Source organism: Podarcis muralis, chromosome Z (assembly GCF_964188315.1).
Source record: "Podarcis muralis chromosome Z, rPodMur119.hap1.1, whole genome shotgun sequence".
NCBI classification, from domain to species: Eukaryota; Metazoa; Chordata; class Lepidosauria; order Squamata; family Lacertidae; genus Podarcis; species Podarcis muralis.
In genome coordinates this window covers 20,598,962-20,621,420 of record NC_135673.1, presented here as the reverse complement: position 1 = coordinate 20,621,420, position 22,459 = coordinate 20,598,962, and the positions used below count along the sequence as shown (strand labels likewise).

The 22,459-nt window shown below is 45.5% G+C and overlaps 1 protein-coding gene across 1 annotated transcript in view; it reads right to left on the bottom strand.

The window, feature by feature from the left end:
- Positions 1-10,691: 10,691 nt before the first annotated feature.
- AR (androgen receptor) overlaps positions 10,692-22,459 on the bottom strand; it is a 239,587-nt gene continuing 227,819 nt past the window's right edge. The window contains exons 6-8 of the mRNA XM_077922599.1: positions 22,271-22,401; positions 21,096-21,253; positions 10,692-18,453 (exon numbers count right to left, since the gene is read on the bottom strand). Of these exons, the coding sequence (XP_077778725.1) occupies positions 18,298-18,453; positions 21,096-21,253; positions 22,271-22,401 (445 nt within the window). The 3' untranslated portion in view covers positions 10,692-18,297. The remainder of the gene's footprint in view (positions 18,454-21,095; positions 21,254-22,270; positions 22,402-22,459) is intronic.

Genomic DNA, 22,459 nt, shown 5'->3' with positions numbered 1-22,459 from the left:
CTTCAAAAAGGGTAATTAGAGGCCCGCCTCAGTCGCAGTGTTCAGTGCAAGCCCCAGTAGTTCCTCAGCAAACACTGGATTGTCTGGGTTCTATTGTTGCCAATATTGGCTCAGACCCTGCGGCCTTGACAAGGTTGAATTCACAGCTTGAGTCATTGGCTCAGGAGTTTGGGAGGCAGCCTGATCCCCAGCCTGGCCCCTCCTCTTCTTCTACTGTTTATGAAGCCCATGGTCCCTCTGATGCAAGTGAAGGGAGTGAGGCTTTTGATTCTTCCGGGGCTTTGTTTTCCCAGCTGCATTTTTCCAGGATTCCAGTCCCAACTAGTCCCAGGGGTTGACCCAGGAGTATGGGTGCCACGGTTCAGCAGGCCTTTCAGCCCAGACTGCCACGTTTGCAGTCGGCACCCCCGGGTTCTGGGAGTTCAGGGCTTCCAGCAGCGCAGCTTACGGGGAAAGGAACTTCTTTTCAGCCTAGCACCTTACATGTTTTTAGTTCTGTTCAGGTGCAGTCGGTCCATCCGAGGGAGACGTTCAGCATCCACTCTTCTGAGGAGGATCTTCCGGTGCCCAGGGTCCCTTCATCCGATGGCAAGCAGCAGAAGAGTCGTCGCTCCAAGCGCAGGGCCAAGAGGCGGAAGGATGGCGATACCTCCTCTTCTACAGGTATGTCTTCTGAGACATCTGAGGATGAGTCAGATGTGACCCTGGGTCTTTATTGGGACCACGGCGAAGGGGCTTTGGGCCTTCCCAGGTGGGCTTGGCAGCACAGAGGGAGGGCATCGTTGTAAATAACAATTAATGCTAATAGATTCTGCCAGGCTGCTCTTGAGCATTAAAGGCAGGAAGAGAAACTTACGAGCTTATTTCTAATTCATTTGCAGTTGGCAATGTTACAAGTTGTGGTAGGGAGATGAAGCCAATGGTGTGGGCGAAGGTGTCTGTGGAAGGCACGCCTGTGGCAATGGTGGTGCAGCTGGGTGAGAACGATTTGCCGGAAGCTCCCAGCTTGAGCCTGCAGACCCGCATGCAGGAGGACTTGAAAGAGTTAAAGGCAGCTCTTTCTGGACTCAAGATATTTTGGTCACAGCTGTTGCAGCGACGTGCATGGCGAGGAAGCCGATGCCCAGCTGCCACCAAGAGGGCCAGGAGGCATGTGCAGAGTGCAGTGGCCAAGAAGGTTCTGGCCTTGGGCAGGATGGTGATCCATCACCCGGGCATTACCTCTCGTGATGCGTCCCTTTACAGGCTTGGGGTTCATCTGTCTGTGATTGGGATTGATTTATGGCTGACCTCCGTGTCAGCGGGGTTAAGGGATTGGTTACAGGTCTGAGTGTCTGGCTGCAAGCGCGGGGCTTGTGTGGTGGATAGGCTCTGGTTCAGGTGATAGGGATGGGAGAACGCTCTCACCATCCCTATGTGAAGGGTATTCCGTTAAAGGAATCCGGGGACTTGATGGTTTGGTCAACCCCTGTGAGGGGGTTGTGCCCGTGCCTGAGTCCAGGGGGACATTTGGGTGGCGGAGTTAGCCCATGCCCAGCTTTCCGCTTATCCAGGTATTCACCCTTGGCTGACCTATGCTGGAACCCTGGGTCAGCGCTACCTGCATGGCAGGGAGCTAGTCGAACCAGAGCCTATGCAACCACTCACTTTCTGTAATCAATAAAGCTGTGGCCTAAATTCTGCCAAAAACCAAAACCAAAATTTGAGTCTCGTGTGAATTTATTTAGGGGGGAGGTTTCTGGGTCTGAACACGCAAAACCAAAAGACACTCAATTTTTGGTTTTGCACTCTGGTGCGTGTCAAATGGCTCCTGCGAGAGCCTGGGACCAAAAAAGAGTGTCCCGATTTTGATCAGTTGGATGCTGGTCAATTAATTAACACTTAATTATTTTTTAAAAAATCAATGAACTAAACCTGAAAGGAGTTCCCATAATTGCCAGGTGAGATGAAGATGAGTTAAGATCACTGAAAGGTTCAGGACAAATAAAAAGAAAGTTTTTAATTCAGGGTATAGTTAAACTATGGAACTTGCTGCCACAGGAGGCAGTGATGGCCACCAACTTGGATAGATTTAAGAAAGGATTGGACAAATTCATGGAGGAGAATGTTATTGATGACTGCTAGCCATGCCTCTACTCTGCCTCTACAGTCAGTGCAGCCATGACTCTGGATATCAGTTGCGGAAAGTGCTGCTCTAGTGCCCAAATCCTGCTTGAAGGTTTCCCACAGAGGCATCTGGTTGGTCACTGTGAGAAGAGGATGCTGCTCCACTGGCCTGATCCAAAAGGCTCTTCTCATGTTCTTATACAAGCTGCAGACTTCCTTCTCACCTGTCACAGAAACTGCTCTCTTTGCCCCACCACACACTAGAATTTTTTTTGGAAGCAAACACTTTCTGCATGCTGCATGACAATTTGTACAAATGAGGCAAATATATGGAGACTGACTTTGAGATCTTTGTGGTGAAACGACAATTTGTTGTTCTCTAGTAAAGCAAATTGCAGTTCAGTGACTACCTCATCATGTCAGCTGTCTTCATGCAAATAAAGCACAGTGAAAAATGAGCAGTGTCCTGAAAGGCTGGGTTATAGCAGTGGCTGCAAGGCATTCTGTTAAATGGTTGTTGTTTTTCTTAGCGTTCAGTTGCACAGATGAGTTTGCTAAATGAGAGTTGTCTCCTGGCAAGTGTGTGAAATGGAGAAAGGAAACAGAGAAAAACAAAACAGTTTTGCTTTGAGAAAGATCACCCTAAACAAGCAGGAACTTTGAGAAACACCATGCTGAATATATGAGGCCTTGGTGTGTCCTTGTTTCCTATAATTACAACAAATGTTGCGTTGCTTTGCTGTCCAGCATCTGCCACATATGTCCTGTCTTCTTCTTCTTCTTCTTCTTGGGAGAATGTGCATTAATCCTAAACTTGATGAATGAGAGCTACTAGATTCCCTCCCAGTAAAGAAAGTGGAAAGTTGAGGAGGACAGCATCTTTAAGGATTTTGCACAAGGAATCAAAGTCTCAACACTTTTTCCAAGTAGATCCATTAATCTTGCATTATGGAAGTTATTGGCATTGTACATTTGCGGGGAGAAAGAGAGAGAAGGGAGGAATATTTTGTTGTCTCATTGCTTTGGGCCAAGGAGGGACCCCAGAAGAGAAACACAGCAGATAAAGTTAGCTTCTTTCTTTTCATAAGAACATAAAATGAGGCTGTGGGATCAGGCCAATGGCCCATCCTGTTCCCTCAGTGGCCAACCAGATGCCTGTGAGAAAACCACAAGCAGAATGTGAACACAAGAGCCCTCTCCTCTCCAAGAGTTTCCAGCAACTGGTATTCAGAAGCATTCCTGCCTACAACAGTGAAGGCAGAGCACAGCCATCCTGGCTATCAGCCATTAATATTCTTGTTCATGACCTTAATGAAGGCAGCCCCCACTACAGTGGGGGATCATCAGTGGATGGAAAACAAGGATGACAGAGGGTAAATCATCGTTGCAAATTCTCCCCAGAGAAGGGGGGAATGGGATTCACTCGCAGTTCGTCTTGGTACCTGGCTTTCACTCTGGCATGGAATATGGGAGGCAGGGAGGCGTTGAATGCAAAAGCACTTCACCTGGTGAAAATCATCCCACGCTGCCATTAAGAAGCAAAAGTTCTCCATTTAATTGGATCTTTAATTGGCTTTAAAGTACCGGCACGTGATGGAAAGGGCTTGCAACAACATACAGTCACACCTCAGAAGCCGAACAGAATCCATTCCAGAAGTCCGTTCGACTTACAAAAAGTTTGGAAACCAAAGCGCGGCTTCTGATTGGCTTCAGGAAGCTCCTGCAGCCAATCAGAAGCTGCGGAAGCCCTGTCGGATGTTCAGCTTCCAAAAATAGTTCCCAAACTGGAACAGTCACTTCTGGGTTTGCAGCGTTCAGGAGCCCAAACGTTTAAGAACTAAGCTGTTTGAAAACCAAGGTACGAATGTACTGCCAAATATACCAGCTACAAGGATCAAAGGTTTGAATTGAGATAAGATTTTCTTCGGTGTGAGAGTCGATTAGGGAGAGGGAAGCCCATGGTTTATTTATTCTTAGTTTCTGTTAAATATTTATGATTCAGCCACCCTCTTCAGAATATAAAATAAAAAGATATTTACAAGTGAGGCAGGGACGTTGGAGTAATATTGATATTAACTAGCAAAAATGGAAACGGTGTGTGATCTGAAATGAAGAAAGGAGGGGGAGGAAAAGCTCAAGTATGACTGTTGGAAAGACAGAGTAATTCCCCTCAACTCCATTTAAAAACAACAGACAAGGAAAAAGATACTGAGATTTGTGTGTGCTACTGACAGGTTGTAATCTAAGATAATGTTTACAGTGGTACCTCGGCTTACATACGCTTCAGGTTACATACGCTTCAGGTTACAGACTCTGCTAACCCAGAAATAGTACCTCGGGTTAAGAACTTTGCTTCAGGATGAGAACAGAAATCGCGTGGCGGCAGCGGGAGGCCCCATTAGCTAAAGTGGTACCTCAGATTAAGAACAGTTTCAGGTTAAGAACGGACCTCCGGAACGAATTAAGTACGTAACCTGAGGTACCACTGTAATTGGGCCATTAATCTCTTGCTGGAAGGAAAATAATTTGTGGGCTGTGATAAGAATGCTGCAGAGATTCCGGGAGCTGGAAAGCAGTATTAAATCTTCAGCGCATTCAAAAACTGCCCACCTTGTCCTAGGCTGAGAGAAAAATGGCAAAGATCTGTGACATGTTTTACTGGTGAGACAGAATGGTTTCTAGCAGACTGTTGCCTGTTCCAAGACGTCAAAACAAGGGATGGAGAGGTAAGACCTGTGAGAAACTTTGAGAGTCAGTTCTGCCCCAAGCCATGATGGGAGAAAACAACAGCTGGGAAGTGAAAGAGACAACACCATATATGGACAGAAGGAATCTCCATGGTTATAACAGTTTTCACACACAGGGCAGAATAAAGATAATAGTTTGAGTTCCTCACTTGAAGCTTTATACATTTATATATTGTAGCATGACAAATGGAAATAACTAATTATGTAGCTGTTGACTAAGGGATTATTATAACTGAGATATAACTGACATTAATTAAGATTATGGAACACAGTGATATCAGATCAGAAATGCACCCAAACCTTCATGCGGGGAGCCATTTTAACTAAAATGTATTAATTGGAAGTTGATTGGCACTTTGATAATTGTATAATTGGGAATTGTTATTGTTATAATTTTGCTATTATTGGGGGTATATTGGAAAACTAATTAAAAAATTATATAAAAATATCCTTGTTCATGAATTTGTCTAATCCTCTTTTAAAACCATTGAAATTGGTGGCCATCACTGAGTGAGTTCCACAGTTTAACTATGAGCTGCATAAAGGACTTTCTTTTACTCACCCTGAGTCTTCCACCAGTCAGCTTCATTGGATGTCCATGAGTTCTAGTGTTACGAGAGAGAATAAACTTTTCTCTATCTACTTTCTTCATGCCATGCATCATTTTACAAACTCCCATCATGTTGCCTCTCACTTGTCTTTTCTCTAAACCCAAAAGTCCCAAATGCTGCAACCCGTTTTCATAGGGGAGATGGTCCTTCCCCTTCATTATTTTTGCTGCCCCTTTCCAGGTCTATAATATTCTTTTTAATGTGAGGTGGCCAGCTTTGCAATCTTTTCAACAGACTCTATTAACACTAATTTGATGTGCAGGCAAGAGCAGGTGATAATATCCATCTCTGCCTTGAAAAGCTTCAGCTGTCGATTTTGGCACAGCAGGTTGCCTTTAAGGGTCATGCTGTCAGAGCAGGTCAGGCTGCAGGTCTGGTTACCTGGCAATCCTACTGCCTGGATCCTCCCTCTCTCTCTCTCTCTCTCTCTCTCTCTCTCTGTGTGTGTGTGTGTGTGTGTGGTGTGTTTGCACATGCACACTGTGCTGGCCCCAATGGCTGCAGGGTCCACATTTGGCCACCATGCAATGGCTGCAGGGTCCACATTTGGCCACCATTGCATGGTGGCACAGCATTTCACACCAACCACAGAAGGCCACTTGGCCCATCACCTCCTGGCAAATAGAAGGGGAAGAAATGGAAACAGTGAGAGATTTTACTTTCTTGGGCTCCATGATCACTGCAGATGGTGACAGCAGTCACGAAATTAAAAGACGCCTGCTCCTTGGGAGGAAAGCAATGACAAACCTAGACAGCATCTTAAAAAGCAGAGACATCACCTTGCCAACAAAGGTCCATATAGTAAAAGCTATGGTTTTCCCAGTAGTGATGTATGGAAGTGAGAGCTGGACCATAAAGAAGGCTGATCGCCAAAGAATTGATGCTTTTGAATTAGGGTGCTGGAGGAGACTCTTGAGAGTCCCATGGACTGCAAGAAGATCAAACCTATCCATTCTGAAGGAAATCAGCCCTGAGTGCTCACTGGAAGGACAGATCCTGAAGCTGAGGCTCCAATACTTTGGCCACCTCATGAGAAGAGAAGACTCCCTGGCAGAGACCCTGATGTTGGGAAAGATGGAGGACACAAGGAGAAGGGGACGACAGAGGACGAGATGGTTGGACAGTGTTCTCGAAGCTACGAACATGAGTTTGACCAAGCTGTGGGAGACAGTGGAAGACAGGAGTGCATGGCGTGCTCTGGTCCATGGGGTCACGAAGAGTCGGAAACGACTAAACAACACAACAGAAAACAATTACCTGCTAGTGCTGTAAAAATGAACGTTTCCCCTTTGCTAACGTGATGCCGTCTCCAGGTGGTATTCAATTGCAGCTTCCATCAGACCCAGGAAGCTGTGCTGTTTTTCCAAGGCCCCAGTCCAGAGGTCCTTTTCATATGGATGCTCACCAGGTCAAGACACTCTGTTCATATAATGCCAATGCACTGACTGCCCAAGTTACCCACCCCTGCCTGGTGGGTCGGTGCTCTGGCGCACTGACACTCATCCAGGGGGCAGTGGGGGTTGGCTGCCCCTTCAATATTGAGGGGGGGGGCTCTGCCCCCTGCCTCAAAATATTGAGGGGGCTGAAGCCCCTTGTGCCCCTATACCCTTCGCCCCTGCTCATGGAAAAAGGTGCAAGAGAGACTTCTGATTCTGCTAGCCTTTCGCTATGGCAATTTATGGTGCTTTATTTTACTTATTAACCGTGGGCTTGGGAAAGAGCTTGCTAATGAAAGACTAAGAATAATTGCAGCTCTGGGTGGAACATACACCGCAATTTCAGTTTCCAGAGCAGGGCACCATGTGCTATATTTGTAGATGGTTCAGACCTTTTTTTTTTTTTTTTTTGAAAGCATATTTGCTGTTACTCCTTGCTGTACTTTCTTCCCCCACCACCTCCCCTGCAGATGCATTTGAAAATTAAGGGATTTCAGCTTCATAGGAAATACAGACTCTATCCATTATACCTATCATTTTATTCTTATGGGCAGACATCCTGAAATAGCAACAGTTCATGAGGGGGGTGGGAAGCGATATGACCCTTGGCAACCCTCCTACCAGTTGTGAATGGAGCAGAACATTGTGTGTTGGGCAATGAACTCAATGCTGAGAATTCCAAAGAGCTGGGCCCACAATACCAAAGGCACAACTGCATATCCTCCAACTTTGATTCAGAGGAAAATAGGGACACCCCCCCTCACTTGTCAGTGTCTCCTCCGCCCTATAGTTCAGCCTGTGATTTGGGGGTGACATTGCCGCTTTCTCTCTTTTAAAAATTATATTTTATTAAATTTTCAAACGTTTAACATATACACTCTAAGACATGATAAATTTGTATTTTGTTTAGTTGACTTCCCACCCTGTTTTCCATGGTGTTTTTATTTCTCCCTCTCTGCTGCAATAATTTCTAATTACTTCTGTTGCTCATAGTTCAAATCTTGCTTGTTGAGTTCATCACTACAGTGTTTCTTTAAGTAATTTGCAAAAGGCTTCCATTCTTCCACAAAACCATCGTCATCAGGTTCTCTTATTTTGACTGTTAACTTTCCCAATTCCTCATAGTCCATCATCTTTTTTATTCTTTGGTGGGAACTTCTTCCAACATTGCCTCTGCTTTCTCGTCTAGTGCACGGCTTAGGTGGCACTCTCTGCCTTCTGATTTTGCCAAGCGGACTCCCTCCCCTTCCACCTCACCTTCCAGGACATCTGTCCCATCCCCCTTTCCCACCCAAGGCCAGGCTCACTTGTGTGGCTTGTGATTGGACAAGGATTTTGACTTTGCTACTGCCCCTTCCCCTACAGTCCCCCTACACATGCCCTACTTTCTCCCAGATCTTTGCTGCTGTGCACTCCTCTCAGCTCGCTGCCTTGCCCTTGATGTGTCCCCACAACCATGTGGAGGCAGCTGGTGCATTGCACTCTCAGGAGTGCAAGGGGATGGAGGCACCCGGTGGCACCCTAAAGAGTTTGATGGTTACTTCTCCATCCTTCCCTGCCTTGTTCAGCACATCTCCTGCACCATGTGTGCCTTGAGGAGGCACCCTGCTGGAGTGCACCACCACTGCCACAGCCAAAGGTTGCAGGGCCCAAATCCAGGGTGTCCCAATTAAATCGGGACAGCTGTTGGGTATGCAACTGTGTACTTCCAAAACATGGGCAATTTGGACTGTGGTTTGTGTATGACTGTGGGGTGTGTGTGTTGGGGTTGGGAAAAAGATTCAACTGCTCAAAGCTACGCTTGACGAATTTGGCATCCTGTTGGGAGTGGGGAATGAGTGGTGCTACCACCTTAAGAATATCAAAACAGCCTGATGGATCAGGCACATAGCACATCCAGTTCTCACAGGGGCCAACCCCAAAGCAGGACCTGAGCACAAGAGCCCTCTCACCTCTTGTGGTTTCCAGCAACTGGGATTCAGAAGCATTGCTGTCTCCAACTGTGAAGGCAAAATCATAGCCATCATGGCTAATAGCCCTCAATACTTATTCTGTATGAAACTAATTTTCTTTTAAAGCCATCCAAGTTGGGGGCCAGGACTGCCTCCTGTGGGAGCAAGTTCCATAGTTTTATTATGTGCCATATAAATAAGTCCTTAAAAAAAAAAAATCTATCTTGAGTTTTAGGACCGTCTCTCTGGGGTGGGCCAAATCAGGTTTTATTGATCTAGGAAAGCCTGGCGACTTTCCAAACACAGAGAGGCGGTGAACAAACAGACCTTTTAAAGAGCTGGGAGTATCCCTGGGCTCAAAGGTCCACTGCAGGAGACTCCACAAAACCCTTGTGAATAATAATAATAATAATAATAATAATAATAATTTATTTATACCCCACCCATCTGGCTGGGTTTCCCCAGCCACTGTGGGCGGCTTCCAACAGAATATTTAAATACAACGGTCTATTAAACATTAAAAGCTTCCCTAAACAGGGCTGCATTCAGATGTCTTCTAAAAGTCTGGTAGTTTTTCTCTTTGACCTCTGGTGGGAGGGTGTTCCACAGGGCGGGTGCCACTACTGAAAAGGTCCTCTGCCTGGTTCCCTGTAACCTCACTTCTCGCAGTGAGTGAACCGCCAGAAGGCCCTCGGCGCTGGACCTCAGTGTCCTGGCAGAACGATCGTGGTGGAGACGCTCCTTCAGGTATACAGGACCGAGGCCGTTTAGGGCTTTAAAGGTCAGCACCAACACTTTGAATTGTGCTCAGAAACGTACTGGGGGCCAATGTAGGTTTTTCAAGACTGGTGTTATGTGGTCTCGGTGGCTGCTCCCAGTCACCAGTCTAGCTGCCGCAGTCTGGATTAGTTTTAGTTTCTGGGTCACCTTCAAAGGTAGCCCCACATAGAGTGCAGTAGTCCAGCGAGAGATAACTAGAGCATGCACCACTCTGGTGAGACAGTCTGCGGGCAGGTAGGGTCTCAGCCTGCATACCAGATGGAGCTGGTAAACAGCTGCCCTGGATACAGAATTGACCTGCACCTCCATGGACAGCTGTGAGTCCAGAATGACTCCCAAGCTGCGCACCTGGTCCTTCAGGAGCACAGTTACCCCATTCAGGACCAGGGAGTCCTCCACACCTGCCCGCCCCCTGTCTCCCAAGAACAGTACTCTGTCTTGTCAGGATTCAACCTCAATCTGTTAGCGCCCATCCATCCTCTAACCGCATACCTACTCCCCCCCCCTTTACTTTCCCTTCTTGGAAGCCCTTTTTTAATAAGCTAAGGAGGTGCAGTATCTATATGCTGTAGCCTCCACAGAAGCTGCAACGAGGCTGTTAAACTGGCGTCTGTCACTCAGGAATCTCCATGGAAAGGTTACTCTGTACCTGAAAATGTGCACCTTTGATTAACTTGGCTGCTTTGCAAGTACATTCTGGGAAAAACAACAACAACGATACACTTGTGGTGTTGGTGAAAGTAAGGCTGGTGAGGGAATTAGAGCTCACTTCAGAAAAAGCAATGCCTGGGTAGTGACTTCTGTTTGGTTATAAACTTCTTGCTTTGTTCAGGCACCTGCTGAGACTGTACTGCTATTAGCTTGAATGAAGTTCTCTTCTTTACTCTCAGGATTCTGCAGAAAAATCTATAAAAGCTGATATGCACTAATTAATTGCCTTATTGCCTTTTGGAAAATGGATCATTTGGCTTTGTTGCAACACAGCAAAATAGTTTGTAGAAGTCATTTTTCGGGGGGAGGGGAGACACACACAAATGAACAACAATATACTCCAACAACCAAAATTTTGCCTTTTTTAATTGTATTTGGAGCAACAAGAGAATCCAAGATTACAAAAAAGGGCGATCTGAACAACAGCATGAAACTTGCCCTGGTGTGGTTGATTTACCCTTTCTTGAAACCAAGAAGACAGAAACAAGAGGTTTAATTTTTTGTCTTTTATCAGTATACTCTGCTGGACTGCCCTGCCTGTGCACCAGAAGTCCCCTGCCTCTTCCTGATTCATGAGCAGAGATAGATGCAATTTTAAGACATCCTGTGAGGTGGGGTGGTCTCTGGCTCCTGAGCATCAATGCCTTTGCAGAGGGATCAAATGTGTTTTTGCTTTTTGTTTTGAAAGGTGCCATTCACCAGAGGATGGTCCTAGTGCACACCCAGCTCATTTCCAGTGTCCCTGGTGGGTAGCACCCAGGGTTGCCTTAAATGTGCATAATTCTGTGCAGTGCTGCTGTGAGTGTCCAGTGATGGCTCTAGAACAGGGGCTACCAAATTCTCCCAGTATGAGAAGCTTCACTTGTTGCTAGCTTCAGGTTTCTCTTTTTTTGCAATGTTAGTTAAAGGCAAGTGGCCGAAGGAAGCCAAGTTGGACACTCAACTTCATGGCAAGCCTTGCTGAAGGACTCACAGCGGGGCTGGCATATGCTCTGAGGCCCCCAGGAGACAGAGCAAAAGAGGAACATAGGAAGCTGCCTTGTCACTGAGTTAGACCATTGGGTCCATCTAGCTCAGTATTGTCTACACTGACTGGGCAGCAGCTCTCCAGGGTTTCATCTAGGACACAGCTTTCCAAACTTTTCTTGTTGGTGACACACTTTTTAGACATGAATCATTTCATGGCACAGTAATTCAGTTTTACTACCAAACCGGAGGTTAAACTAACCCTTTTCCAGCTCTTGGAGGAGTGTCGGGGAGCGTTCGTGCGACACACCTACACACTGCAGCCAACACACGTGTCGTGACACAGTTTGGAAAGCTCTGATCTAGAGGGTCTCTCCTAGCCCTACCTGAAGGTGCCATTAGGGATTGAACCAGGGGCATTCTGCAGGCAAAACAGGTGCTCTACCCACTAAGCCACAACTCTTCCCCAGGTGGCTGGCTCTTATTCCTGTCATTATTTGCAACAGACCCACCTAGCATCCCTTGAAGCTGAGATCAAATACCCACACACCACACACACCCATTGTGTCTGTTTATTACGCAGTTATACATTTCAGCTGCTCTGCTGGTTCTGATGTTCCTGTAGATTCACAAGCTTATTTAGCTGCATAAACAGACTACAATTCTATTTACCTCCTTTTGCAAATAACTCCCCGCACCCCCCACAAAATCATACATAGTTCTTATGGACTAGCAGCCCAACACTTCCTCCAATTTCCCCAGCGTATCAAATTATACATAAACACATAAACAGGCAAATGGATAGAAATTATCTCTCCTTGCTGTTCAAAAGCGCCACAATCTTTTACAGAATGTCTCTGAAGTCCAGCCTGCTATCTCAGAAGGCCCAGTGGAGATGTTTGTAGTGGGCATAGCAACACCCTGCAGCAGTGGTTCACAACTGATGGTCTGCAGACCCCAGGGTGTCTGTGTAACCCACCCAGGGGGTCTGTGGCACATTCACATAACAAAAACTACCACAGAGATATCAAAATTTTCAAAAGTAGGGAGTCCATGGCTTGGCTTTTGAGAAATGGAGTGCACAGTACTTAGCTAATTGGGAACCACTGACACAGAGGAAATGCCGGCTGGCCTGGGTCTCTCTGAAGGGGAATGTGACTCCTGCAAAGAGAAGGAGGGGAGAAGAAAGGAAACAGCACCTTCTGCCCCCTAAAAAGCAAGGGGAGGCTTGGACTGGACAGGGTCCTCCTCACACGCATGCGCATGAGCAATGGGGCATCTTAGAGGGGCTCCTTACCTACTCCCTGGCCCTGTAAACCTGGTTGTATCATGCCCACTCAACCCTATAGATGAAGCACGATCACAGCCCAAGCATTGCATCTTCCTAAGGAGGCCACAGACATCTCCCTGCCTACTCCCAATCCATCCAGGGCACCTTTGTTTTGTTTCCAAAGTGCAAAGTTCTCCCACACAAATTTGGTTGGCAGTCTATCTTGATTCCTAGATTCTTAGGGACATTTGGCTGCAGTATCCTTGCCTTCTGAGATACGAGTTGGGTTTTGGAGATGTTCCATAAAAGAAGTGCCTCACTGATGGATGAAGCCCATCTAGCAGCCAAATGCTTATAAAAACCTAGGAATCTAGACAGACTGCCTCTGGACCTAGAGGTTCCATAACAGCACCAGAGGAGAACTGCTAGGTCAGGCCAAGGGGCAATCTCATTCAGCACCCTCTTCTCACAGTGGCCAGGCAGACAGTATTCTACAATTGTGGGTTGTAACAAAATTGGCAACTGGGTCCAGTGTTGCCAGTGCACACATTAGTAAATTTCAAAGGGCAAAAAGGGGTGAAATTAACTCTCCCTTCACCCCCACCCCCCAATTAAGGCAGGCAAGAGTGAGTGCATTTGTTCCAATGCTGGTGGACAACATTGCATAAAGACTTATCACAATACACATCCCCCCTCCCCAGCATGCATACAAGTATGTGATTTATGAAAACAGGACCCTATTCTTTCCCCCGTTTTAAATAAGCATTCTATGGGTAAAAAAAAGATAGGAAAAAAGGTTGCAATGATGAACAAAAATAGCTTAGACTCTATAAGGTGCTTCAATCTCCTGTAATAAGTCAGTTCAGGGTGCAGGATGTTCTCCACCCACCTTAAAAAAAAAAAAGGCATGGTATTTTTTAAGTGCAGAAAACATAATTCTTAAAATACACAGAATCACCCCCCAAAAAAGAAAACAAAAACCCAACCAGCTCCATGATGGAGAGATAGTGTCCTCAAAGTTGTTTCCCCAACTAGAGTCAAAATACTCAAGATCTTTCTTTGCTTCCAGTGGAAGAGAGCTTGAGACATGTCTCTATGAAAGAATATCCGAGCTGCAACTTCCAAGTGCCTCCAAGGAAGGGCCTTACTCTGCTTTCGCAGAAGCTGAAGGATATAAGAAACAATACTTTTTACTACCTGCTACACTTACGGATTGGGGCAATCAAATAGATGGGGACAGGGGGCACCTGGCTTTGCTGCGGTCCCCAAAAAAGGAGGGGCTACATCCTGTGAAGCCTGGCAGGAAGTGCAGGGTGCTGCAGGGGGTTGGACTCTACAGCTCTATGATTTTATCAGAAGGTGAGGAGGAGGAGTCTGTGTGGATTGGTCTGTGCCACAGTGAGTTTAAAGACTAAACTAGGGCAACTTTCACAAAACAGAACATATGCAAGCATATTTTTTTTTTTAAAAAATCACAGAATAATAATAATAACAACAACGCATAAACTGCATAATAAAAGTAAGGATTGAAGGCTAAGACATTGTCAATGCTTTTGGTATTTCTCAAGCCCCCCCCCCCTTTAAAAAACTGTAGCCGGTTGTAAATAAAGCAGAGCAAGTAAATGCTCAATTTCCCATCACCACCACCATTTCTAAACCCCCCCCCCCACTTTTTACATTGTATTCATTACAGGTATTTTGAATCAATATCTCTTCAAAACATAGTCAGGATCCAAAGATCCCTCAGGGGCTCTAGGGCAGAGATGGGCAGAGGTTGCCCTGCAGTCTTCAATGCCACCCAAAGCATCCTTCTGCATAGCGAGTCTTGTACAAATCTAGTTATAGCAACAAAATGCAAAGAATCAGAGGGGGCTGGAAAGTTCACTGTGCCCACTTCTGTAGGTTAGAGGCTACCACACCGGGTGCGTGAAGTTGTTGACTATATACATGTGAGATATATTCATTGCCACTTCCCACAACTTGGTTTAAGTCTCTTAAGATGTTGGGGAACTCTTGGCCACTTTTGAAGAACATGAAGCAGTTCTTTGGCATGCAGTCTTGCTCTGCATGACTGGATGCCCAGCTGACCTTTCCAAGAGATTTGAACCCACAGAAGGGGAAAAGGCTTAAAATGAGATATATGGTACCACCACAACTTACATGTTTAATTTGTGTGATTTCAACCTAAGCTGGCCAGCTGAAATTGTGCAAATTAAACGCATGAAAGGAAGAGAGCTCAAAAACTCTTTCTGTGCAGAATTTTCCCAGCACAGAAAGAGGTTTTAAGCTCTCTGCCTAGCTTACTGGGTTCTGGGAAGTTCTTGCATGGAGACTGGGATGCTTTCTCTCTAGACATCTTGCAAGATTTGCAAGAGCCTTCCAAAGCCTGGTGAGCAAAGCAGAGAGCTTAAAAGCTCTCTGCCTTGTTAAGGGGGTAAGACCTGTTCAGCATATCAGCTCCAGAAGGTAATCTTCCTCTCACAGGAGCAGCTTGAGCATACATTCTTATATATGCGCCATCTCCAGAATGCAACCCCTGTGCAAATTGTGAGTTACCTGTGCGCGTGCGTCCAAACCATGCAAGTTCCCCATGGCTAACTCTATTGCAGGCAAACCACAAGTGAAACTGAGTCAACTTGAAAGAACGTGAGTCAACAAATGGAACTTCATGATGACACGTGTATCCTTCCTAAAGCTTTCTCAGAGGTTTCACTACTAGGCACAATGTGTGGGGCCCAGTGGGGCATCTGGGTGGCCACTGTGGGGCCAGGATACTGGGCTAGATGGGTCCATATTGGACTGAACCAAGAGGCTCTTCTGATTCTCTTGTGGACTTTCCAGGCACAGAGTCTATCTGTACTGCTAGATCCTTAAGGGCATTTGGCTACTCTGAGAACAGGAGACTGGACTAGGTGAGCCTGATCCAGCAGTCAGGCTCATCTGATGTCTATTTCCAGTGCTTTGTCCATCACCTGTCCATTTCCCACTTTTTTGTTCCTAAGGACCACAAAGAGGTCCACATCCACATGCTGCATTTGTAAGAAAAACAGCTTGATGGAAAGAGCAGAATGATTTTTTAACCAGCACTGCTGAACGTCATGGGAGGGGGTGTGTGTGTTGTTGTTTCTGCATCAAGTAACCATGGCCAAATTAAGGTGCTGCATTGTCACTTCTCAATGTTCTGTCATCTCTCGAAGCACCTGGCCAAGCCAACCCTTTTGCAGCATCCTCAAACCCCTACAATATGAAAACCCCTCAAGGTGCAAACAGAGTAAGATTTCTGAGGTGCTTCCTGCCCTCCCCTCCAAAAGCAGCAAAGTTTCTCAACAGTCTGCACAGTAAAAGAAAAGCCCATCTTCTAAACATATTTCAATAAAACTGCAGGTGACATCACTGAAAATAATCAAACCAAATCAAGCTTTGCAGAGCCACATTATTAAAATGACCATTGCCCAGAGTATTCCCATGGCTGCTGTTTTTTTTTTTGAGGGAGGTAGGAGGAGTGGGGTAATGGCTAACAATCATTTAAAAATGCATCACTGCAAAGTGCAACTTTACAGCCGTTGCTTCTGAAAGGTATGCAAGATCCTTCAAAGTCACAATTTGCCAGGCCATTGTTGAACAAGGGAGGCAGGTGAAACTGCTCATGGCAGTAGGAGCAAAGCCTTAAGCCATTTTTAGAATTAAAGACAAGCAAGTTATCACTACCTAAATAAAGATTGTGAGCTAGAGAATCACAATCCACATCCAAAAATCAAAGGAGTCAAACAATTTGTGATTATTTTCTTGTGATGCCAGGGATGAACAGAATAGGGTTGGGAGATAAAACCGATGGTTGAGAAACAGGATAATTGTGAGTGGCATTCTTAGGAGAACCAATGAGCTTTTAACACATACTCAATTCAGCCATTCTAGGACATGACCTGGAACAATACCCCCCCCCCCACACACATATAATTCTTTCTGAAAAAATCAGAAGACAACAGCTCAGAATCTATTTGTGTCATCCTGTGAGATTATCTGGCCAGGGACTGCTCTAGGATAGCTTATTGAGACTGAGGGCCCTTCTTCCCACAACCAAGGAAAGTTTCTAAGGTTTGTTTGACTCCCCGTTACTCCTTTAGATGAATGGCAGTCTCAACTACAGAAATCACAAAAATGAAAAGCGCATCCCCATCCCAATACATGTTCTCTTTACAATGTACCACAATGTTATTAAAAAAGATAATGAAAACACAAGTTCTTCCCCAGTGGAGTGGGTTAGGACCATAGTTATGTGCAGTTTCTCAGGAACCCCAAAGGGGCATCAGAGTCCTTGTTTCACTTGGCTTGGCTTCTGAGGCCCTCGCCCACCACGCTCTCCAAGGAAAAGTCTTCCAAGAGGGTCTTTAGGTGCTTCTGACTTTTGGGAAGCAGAGCTGGGAGGAGGGATGTTGGTGTAGGTGACAAAAGCAGCTGGATGGAGGCCCTCTGAGCACTGCAGAGCTGCCTTTTTTGAGGAGAGTGTCCTTCGTGATGGAGAAACAAAAACAAAAAATGCTCAAAACTGGAATGTGCTCACATTCATTGGGTGACTTTTTAAAAGTTTTGGCTCATGGTCCACAGAAAGAAAAGGAAGTAAGAAAAAAGGATTGCACTGTAAAACAGCCCTCCGTAACCTTCAGGGCACCAGGAAGGTTAAGCACTACCCTCCAGCTCCTCTTAATGCTTTGTGTCATTTTTCATGAGCACAAGAACAGCACTGTATGGATTTGGGCACTTTGTGTCAGGTAAATGCTGCTGTAAGGGCCTCAGAGTTAATTGGAGAGGCACACTGAACAGCAGCCGAATCTGAGGCAGTGGCTTGTGGCCACGTAGTATAGGAACGTGACGAGGACTGAGACTAGTTCACATGCAGAAATGTGGCCCTGGGGAATCTAACGGCACACACACTTTTTTTTTTTTTTTTTTTGCAGTTGTATGATTCCACTACATTCTCTCCTCCATATGATTTTGAGTCCAGTTCTCCCTTCCTGTCCTCATATATGCTATTGAAATCCTCCTGCATCTTAAGAGTGAGACTCGCAACATAATGGGGGAAAAGCACACTGCACAGAAAAGTTAAGAGTTGATCAAAAAACTGTTAAAAAATAAAAATAAAATCACCCACTCCCCAAAAATGAAGTTCTTCCCACTCCCAGGATTTGATTTGAGCAACCTGCTTGTCATCTTGGATTCTGGTTTTGTTTAAAAAGAGAGAATAAAACAGCAATGAAGGGAAGCCCCAAAACACAATGTGTGTGTGTGTTTTGCCAGACTTCCCATCGTGGTACAGGGCCACAGAAGCCATTGTGGGAAATGCAGAAGCCCAAGAATGTAAACAAGTGCCGCCTGGCACCATGCCACAACACCAGATTAAAAATATATATAAGAACAGGAAAGAGAAGTAGAGAAGGTGCAGGGTTTGCACGCACACACATATGCTGGGCTGTTTCAAAACAGGCCGAAAAAAGCTCCCACTTGAAAAGGGAATTCCCCCAGGTGGGGAGTCACTGAAATTGAAAAGAATCCCAGCAGGTTAGTTCTGTTTTCGTTATTACTGTATATCTTTGTAGCGTATACAGTATTCCAAGGCACTGCAGTGCAAAAATAACAGGCAAGTGAAGGCTGGACAAGGTCGGCAGCTTCCAGGGCCTTGGCCGCAAAGGGCTCCTCCTTTCCAGTGTCTCCCTCGCTCCATCACTGTGTGTGGAAGTAGATGGGCTTCACCTTCCCAGACAGGATCTTGGGGACTTGCACCGAGATGATCTCTGCCATCATTTCTGGGTAATCCACACTGACCATGTGGGACTTGACTAGGAGGTCGAATGTAAACTGGTGCAGCTCTCGGGCAATCTAGGAAAGAGGAAAGAGAGAAGGTGATGTCACTTTATAGTGATGTGGGTTTTCGAGGGAGGAAGTATGCATGATGCCCTGAGTCCCTTCCAGTTCTTGGGTTCCTGTATTGGAGGTAGGTGGAAGGTATGAGAACAAGCTCAACAAACCAGCCCCTTTTGTCTAGGCAATAGCTGTGACTGAGTAGTTAAGCACCAAGATCAGCATCCCAAAAGGATGAGCTGGGCTACAAGAGCTGTGACTAAGGGACGGGGCCTTTCAGGCCTGGGGGAGGGGAGGGGAGGTTTTCCTCCACCCCCCTCACCTAGAACAAGAGATGGTGTTTGGTGTGAGCTGGGCAGAAAGCAGGATGGAAGATAGAGACATGATTGATTTGAGCTGGATCTAAGACTGTGACTAATGGAGAAGCAAGAACGTTTGGAGTGTTAATGCTGTGAGCCATTCCGGCCTGTGCTCAGGTTGTATATTTTTGCAACTGAAAACATATATCCTAAAGACACTACAGTCTCCACTGAACTTCATTCCAAGGAAACTGAACCCTTGGCAAGCACCTGCAACCTCTGGAATCTCTCACCACTTGGAGATTGGAGTGGCATGTAACAATATTATACATTGGTACCATTTCTGCATAGACAAACAAGGCATGCAGGCACCTTCTCCTTTTCTTAGGAATAACCACCAGGTAGTACTTCCTAGGTGGTACTGAGGCACCCTGGGAGCAACTTTGACTACGGCAGGCTGGAATCTAGGTGTGTGGTTTTTTTGTTATTGGCTCCTGTGAGAACAGGATGCTGGGCTGGGTGGGCCACTGGCCTAATCCAACAGGGCTCTTACATTCTGGTGTGCATGCACACAGAAAGGTGCCTTATGGTGAGACAGCCCATCTGGTATCTTTACACTGACTAGCTGTGGCTTTCCAGGGTTTCAAGCAGGGAGTTTCTCTCTGGAGCTCTACCTGGGAGATGCTGGAGACTGACCCTCTGCAGTAAAAAGCGGGTGCTGTCACTGAGCTGTTAAGTGGGATGCATCTGTCAGTTCTGATTTTTCTCTGTTCCTCACTTTCCCAACCTTAAGTTCAGTCTGCCCCACTTCTGCATCAGTCTGCTTTTTTTTTACGCTTATGCCAAAATAATTGTACACAAATTCTCATGCACGCTTCTCCTAATATTCTTACGCAATGTGGCCTAATGCGTTTATTTATTCTTCTTTGATGCATATTTTGGTGTGCTATTTCAAACATGTATTTTATATGCCTTCCATCAGCTTCGGCTGGTGGCCCAGCTACGCCCTTATCTGGATGAGGTTAGCCTAACTACTGTGGTCTATGCTCTGGTAACTTCAAGGTTAGATTACTGCAATGCATTATACGTAGGGCTGCTTCTGGAAACTTCAGCTAGTGCAAAATTCAGCAGCCAGGTTGCTCACTGGGGAAAGAGACTTTGAGCATATTGCATTGATCCTGGTCTGACTGCACTGGCTACCAATTAGTTTCCAGGCCTAATTCAAAGTTCAGTTTTTGATCTATAAAGCCTTAAATAACTCAGGACCGCAATACCTCAAGGGCCACCTCTTTCCATATGAACCTACCCTGATCCTGAGATAATCTTTTGAGGCCCTTCTTTGTGTGCCTCCTCCACAAGAGGTCTGGAGGGTAGCGACATGAGACCGGGCCTTTTCTGCAGTGGCTCCCCATTTGTGGAATGCTCTCCCAGGGATGTTTGCCTGATGCCTTCATTATACACTTTTAGGCACCAGGCAAAAACAGGCATTTGGTTGACTGGCATTCAATGCCTTTTAAAATTTGTTGGGGGTGTGTTACTGGATTGTTCTTGTTTTTATTTTGATTATGCATTTTTTGTTTTTAATGTTGTGATTTTATCCTGTGAACCATACTGAGACCTGTGGGTATAAGGCGGTATACAAATTTAATAAATAATAAAATAATAAAAATAACAAATACTTTGACATTGGCAGCCTGGGGGTTAAGGAATGTTTCCCTGCATGTGTACTAGATCTTAAATATAATAATAATAATAATAATAATAATAATAATAATAATAATAATAATAATAATAATAGTGTTGTTTATACCCTGCACATTCTGTGTGGCATCCAGCAAGATATGAAAAATATTAAAATGCCAGACATTAAAAACTTCCCTTCAGATGTTTTCTAAAAGTTGTGTAATTCTTTATCTCTCTCACATCTGATGGGAGGGTGTTCCACAAGGAGGGTGCCACTGCCAAGAAGAACCTCTGCCTGGTTCCTTGTAATTTTACATTTTGCAGTGAGGGAACTGCTAGAAGACCCTCGGAGCTGGACCTCAGTGTCTGAATGATGGAGGTGGAGACGATCCTTCAGGTATACTGGGCTGAGGCCATTTAGGGCTTTAAAGTCAGCCTCCCACAAACATCTTTCTCTTTGATGGCACAGTTCTCTCTTGGAGGTCACAGTGACTTTCTGCAGATTTGCTTCCAGTGCTTGTTTTTACAGGTTTGTTGGTGTTTTGTTTTCCTCTCCCTGCACTCCCCCACCCCACAAGTTCAACAGCATATTCTGTGGAGTTTTGATCAAAAGATTAACAAAAGATCTTGCCATGTGTGTGGCTAACCCTCTTTCTCTTCCCTTCTCCTCTTACTTACAGGCTGCACAGAGTCTAGGAGCTTGGTGAGCTGGTAGAAACGCCGGGAGCAGGAGGTAGGGTTCTTTCTCTTGCAAGCAATGATGCGATCAAGTTCCTTGATGTAGTTCATCCGAAGTTCATCAAAGAACTTCTGGTTTTTCAGCCCGTCCACTGGAACTGGTGCATGTAGAAAGAGAGGAACAATTGTCAATGTACAGTATGGTTGTGCCTTGTGTGCATGTTACTTTCCAAGACAGCGCTTATTTGCAAAACTGTGCCCACTTGAACCACCTGCTTGGAACCACCCCGTGAGAGTATCTTTACCTTTTTGGAGTTGTGTGCCAAGGGCGCCTGGCCCCTCTCCCAGCAAGGCAGAGAGCTTTTAAGTTCTCCACCTTGCTTACCAGGCTCTGGGAGGCTCTGATGTAATCTTGCAGGTAAGCCTGAGTTCCGGCAAGATATTGTGAGAGCATCCCAGAGCTCAGTAAGTAAGTATTGAGAGCTTAAAATCACAGAACCAGGTGCAAAGGGAGCTTTTAAGCTCTCAAAGCTCTCTACCTTGTATGCATTTAATTTGCGGGATTTCAACCATCTGGCTTTCAAAACCACACATGCTTGAAATTGCATAAGTTAATCACATGCAAGATGGGATGGAATTTTGGTGCATAATGATGCTGGTGGTAATAATAGTGGTTTGTCAGACAGAGTGGTTGTCAGAATAAAATGATGAAGGAGGTTTAATCACACCACATTAAATTATTGAGAATCAATGTGGTGTGGTGGTTGGAGTGTTGGACTGGGACTAGGAAGAGACCAGGGTTCAAATCCCTACTCAGTAGTGAAGTTTACTAGGTGACCTTGGGCTGGTCACTGCCTCTCAGTTTAACCTACCCCACAGGATTGTTGTGGGGATTAAATGAGGAGGTGGACAGTCATGTGCACCACCATGAACTCTCTGGAGAAGAAGGTGGGAAATAAATGCAATAAATAAGTAACAATTAATAAAATAATAGTTGATTAAAATACTCTGTGTGTGCAGTATAGCAGTCTTCTGCTATGTATCTCTGGCCATCTATCAGGGAGAGGGCTAGATGACCCTTGGGAGGTCCCTTGCAACTCTACAATTCTTTTATTCTTTTTTGAAAGAAAGGGAGAAGGAAATAAAAAGGCCCCCATGAAAAAAATGTGTCTTACTAATACTGAAGAGGAGCAGAGCTTTCATGCAGAGGAATTCTTGGGGAGTGATTTGAAGCCATCCAAACTCTTGGGAGAGATGCCGCATCCTGACGCACTGACTGTACATTCTGGATTTGTGCATCCGGTACCTGGGAGGAGGAGGAGATAATTAGCAAATGCCAGCAGGAAACTGAAAAGAGAATCAGT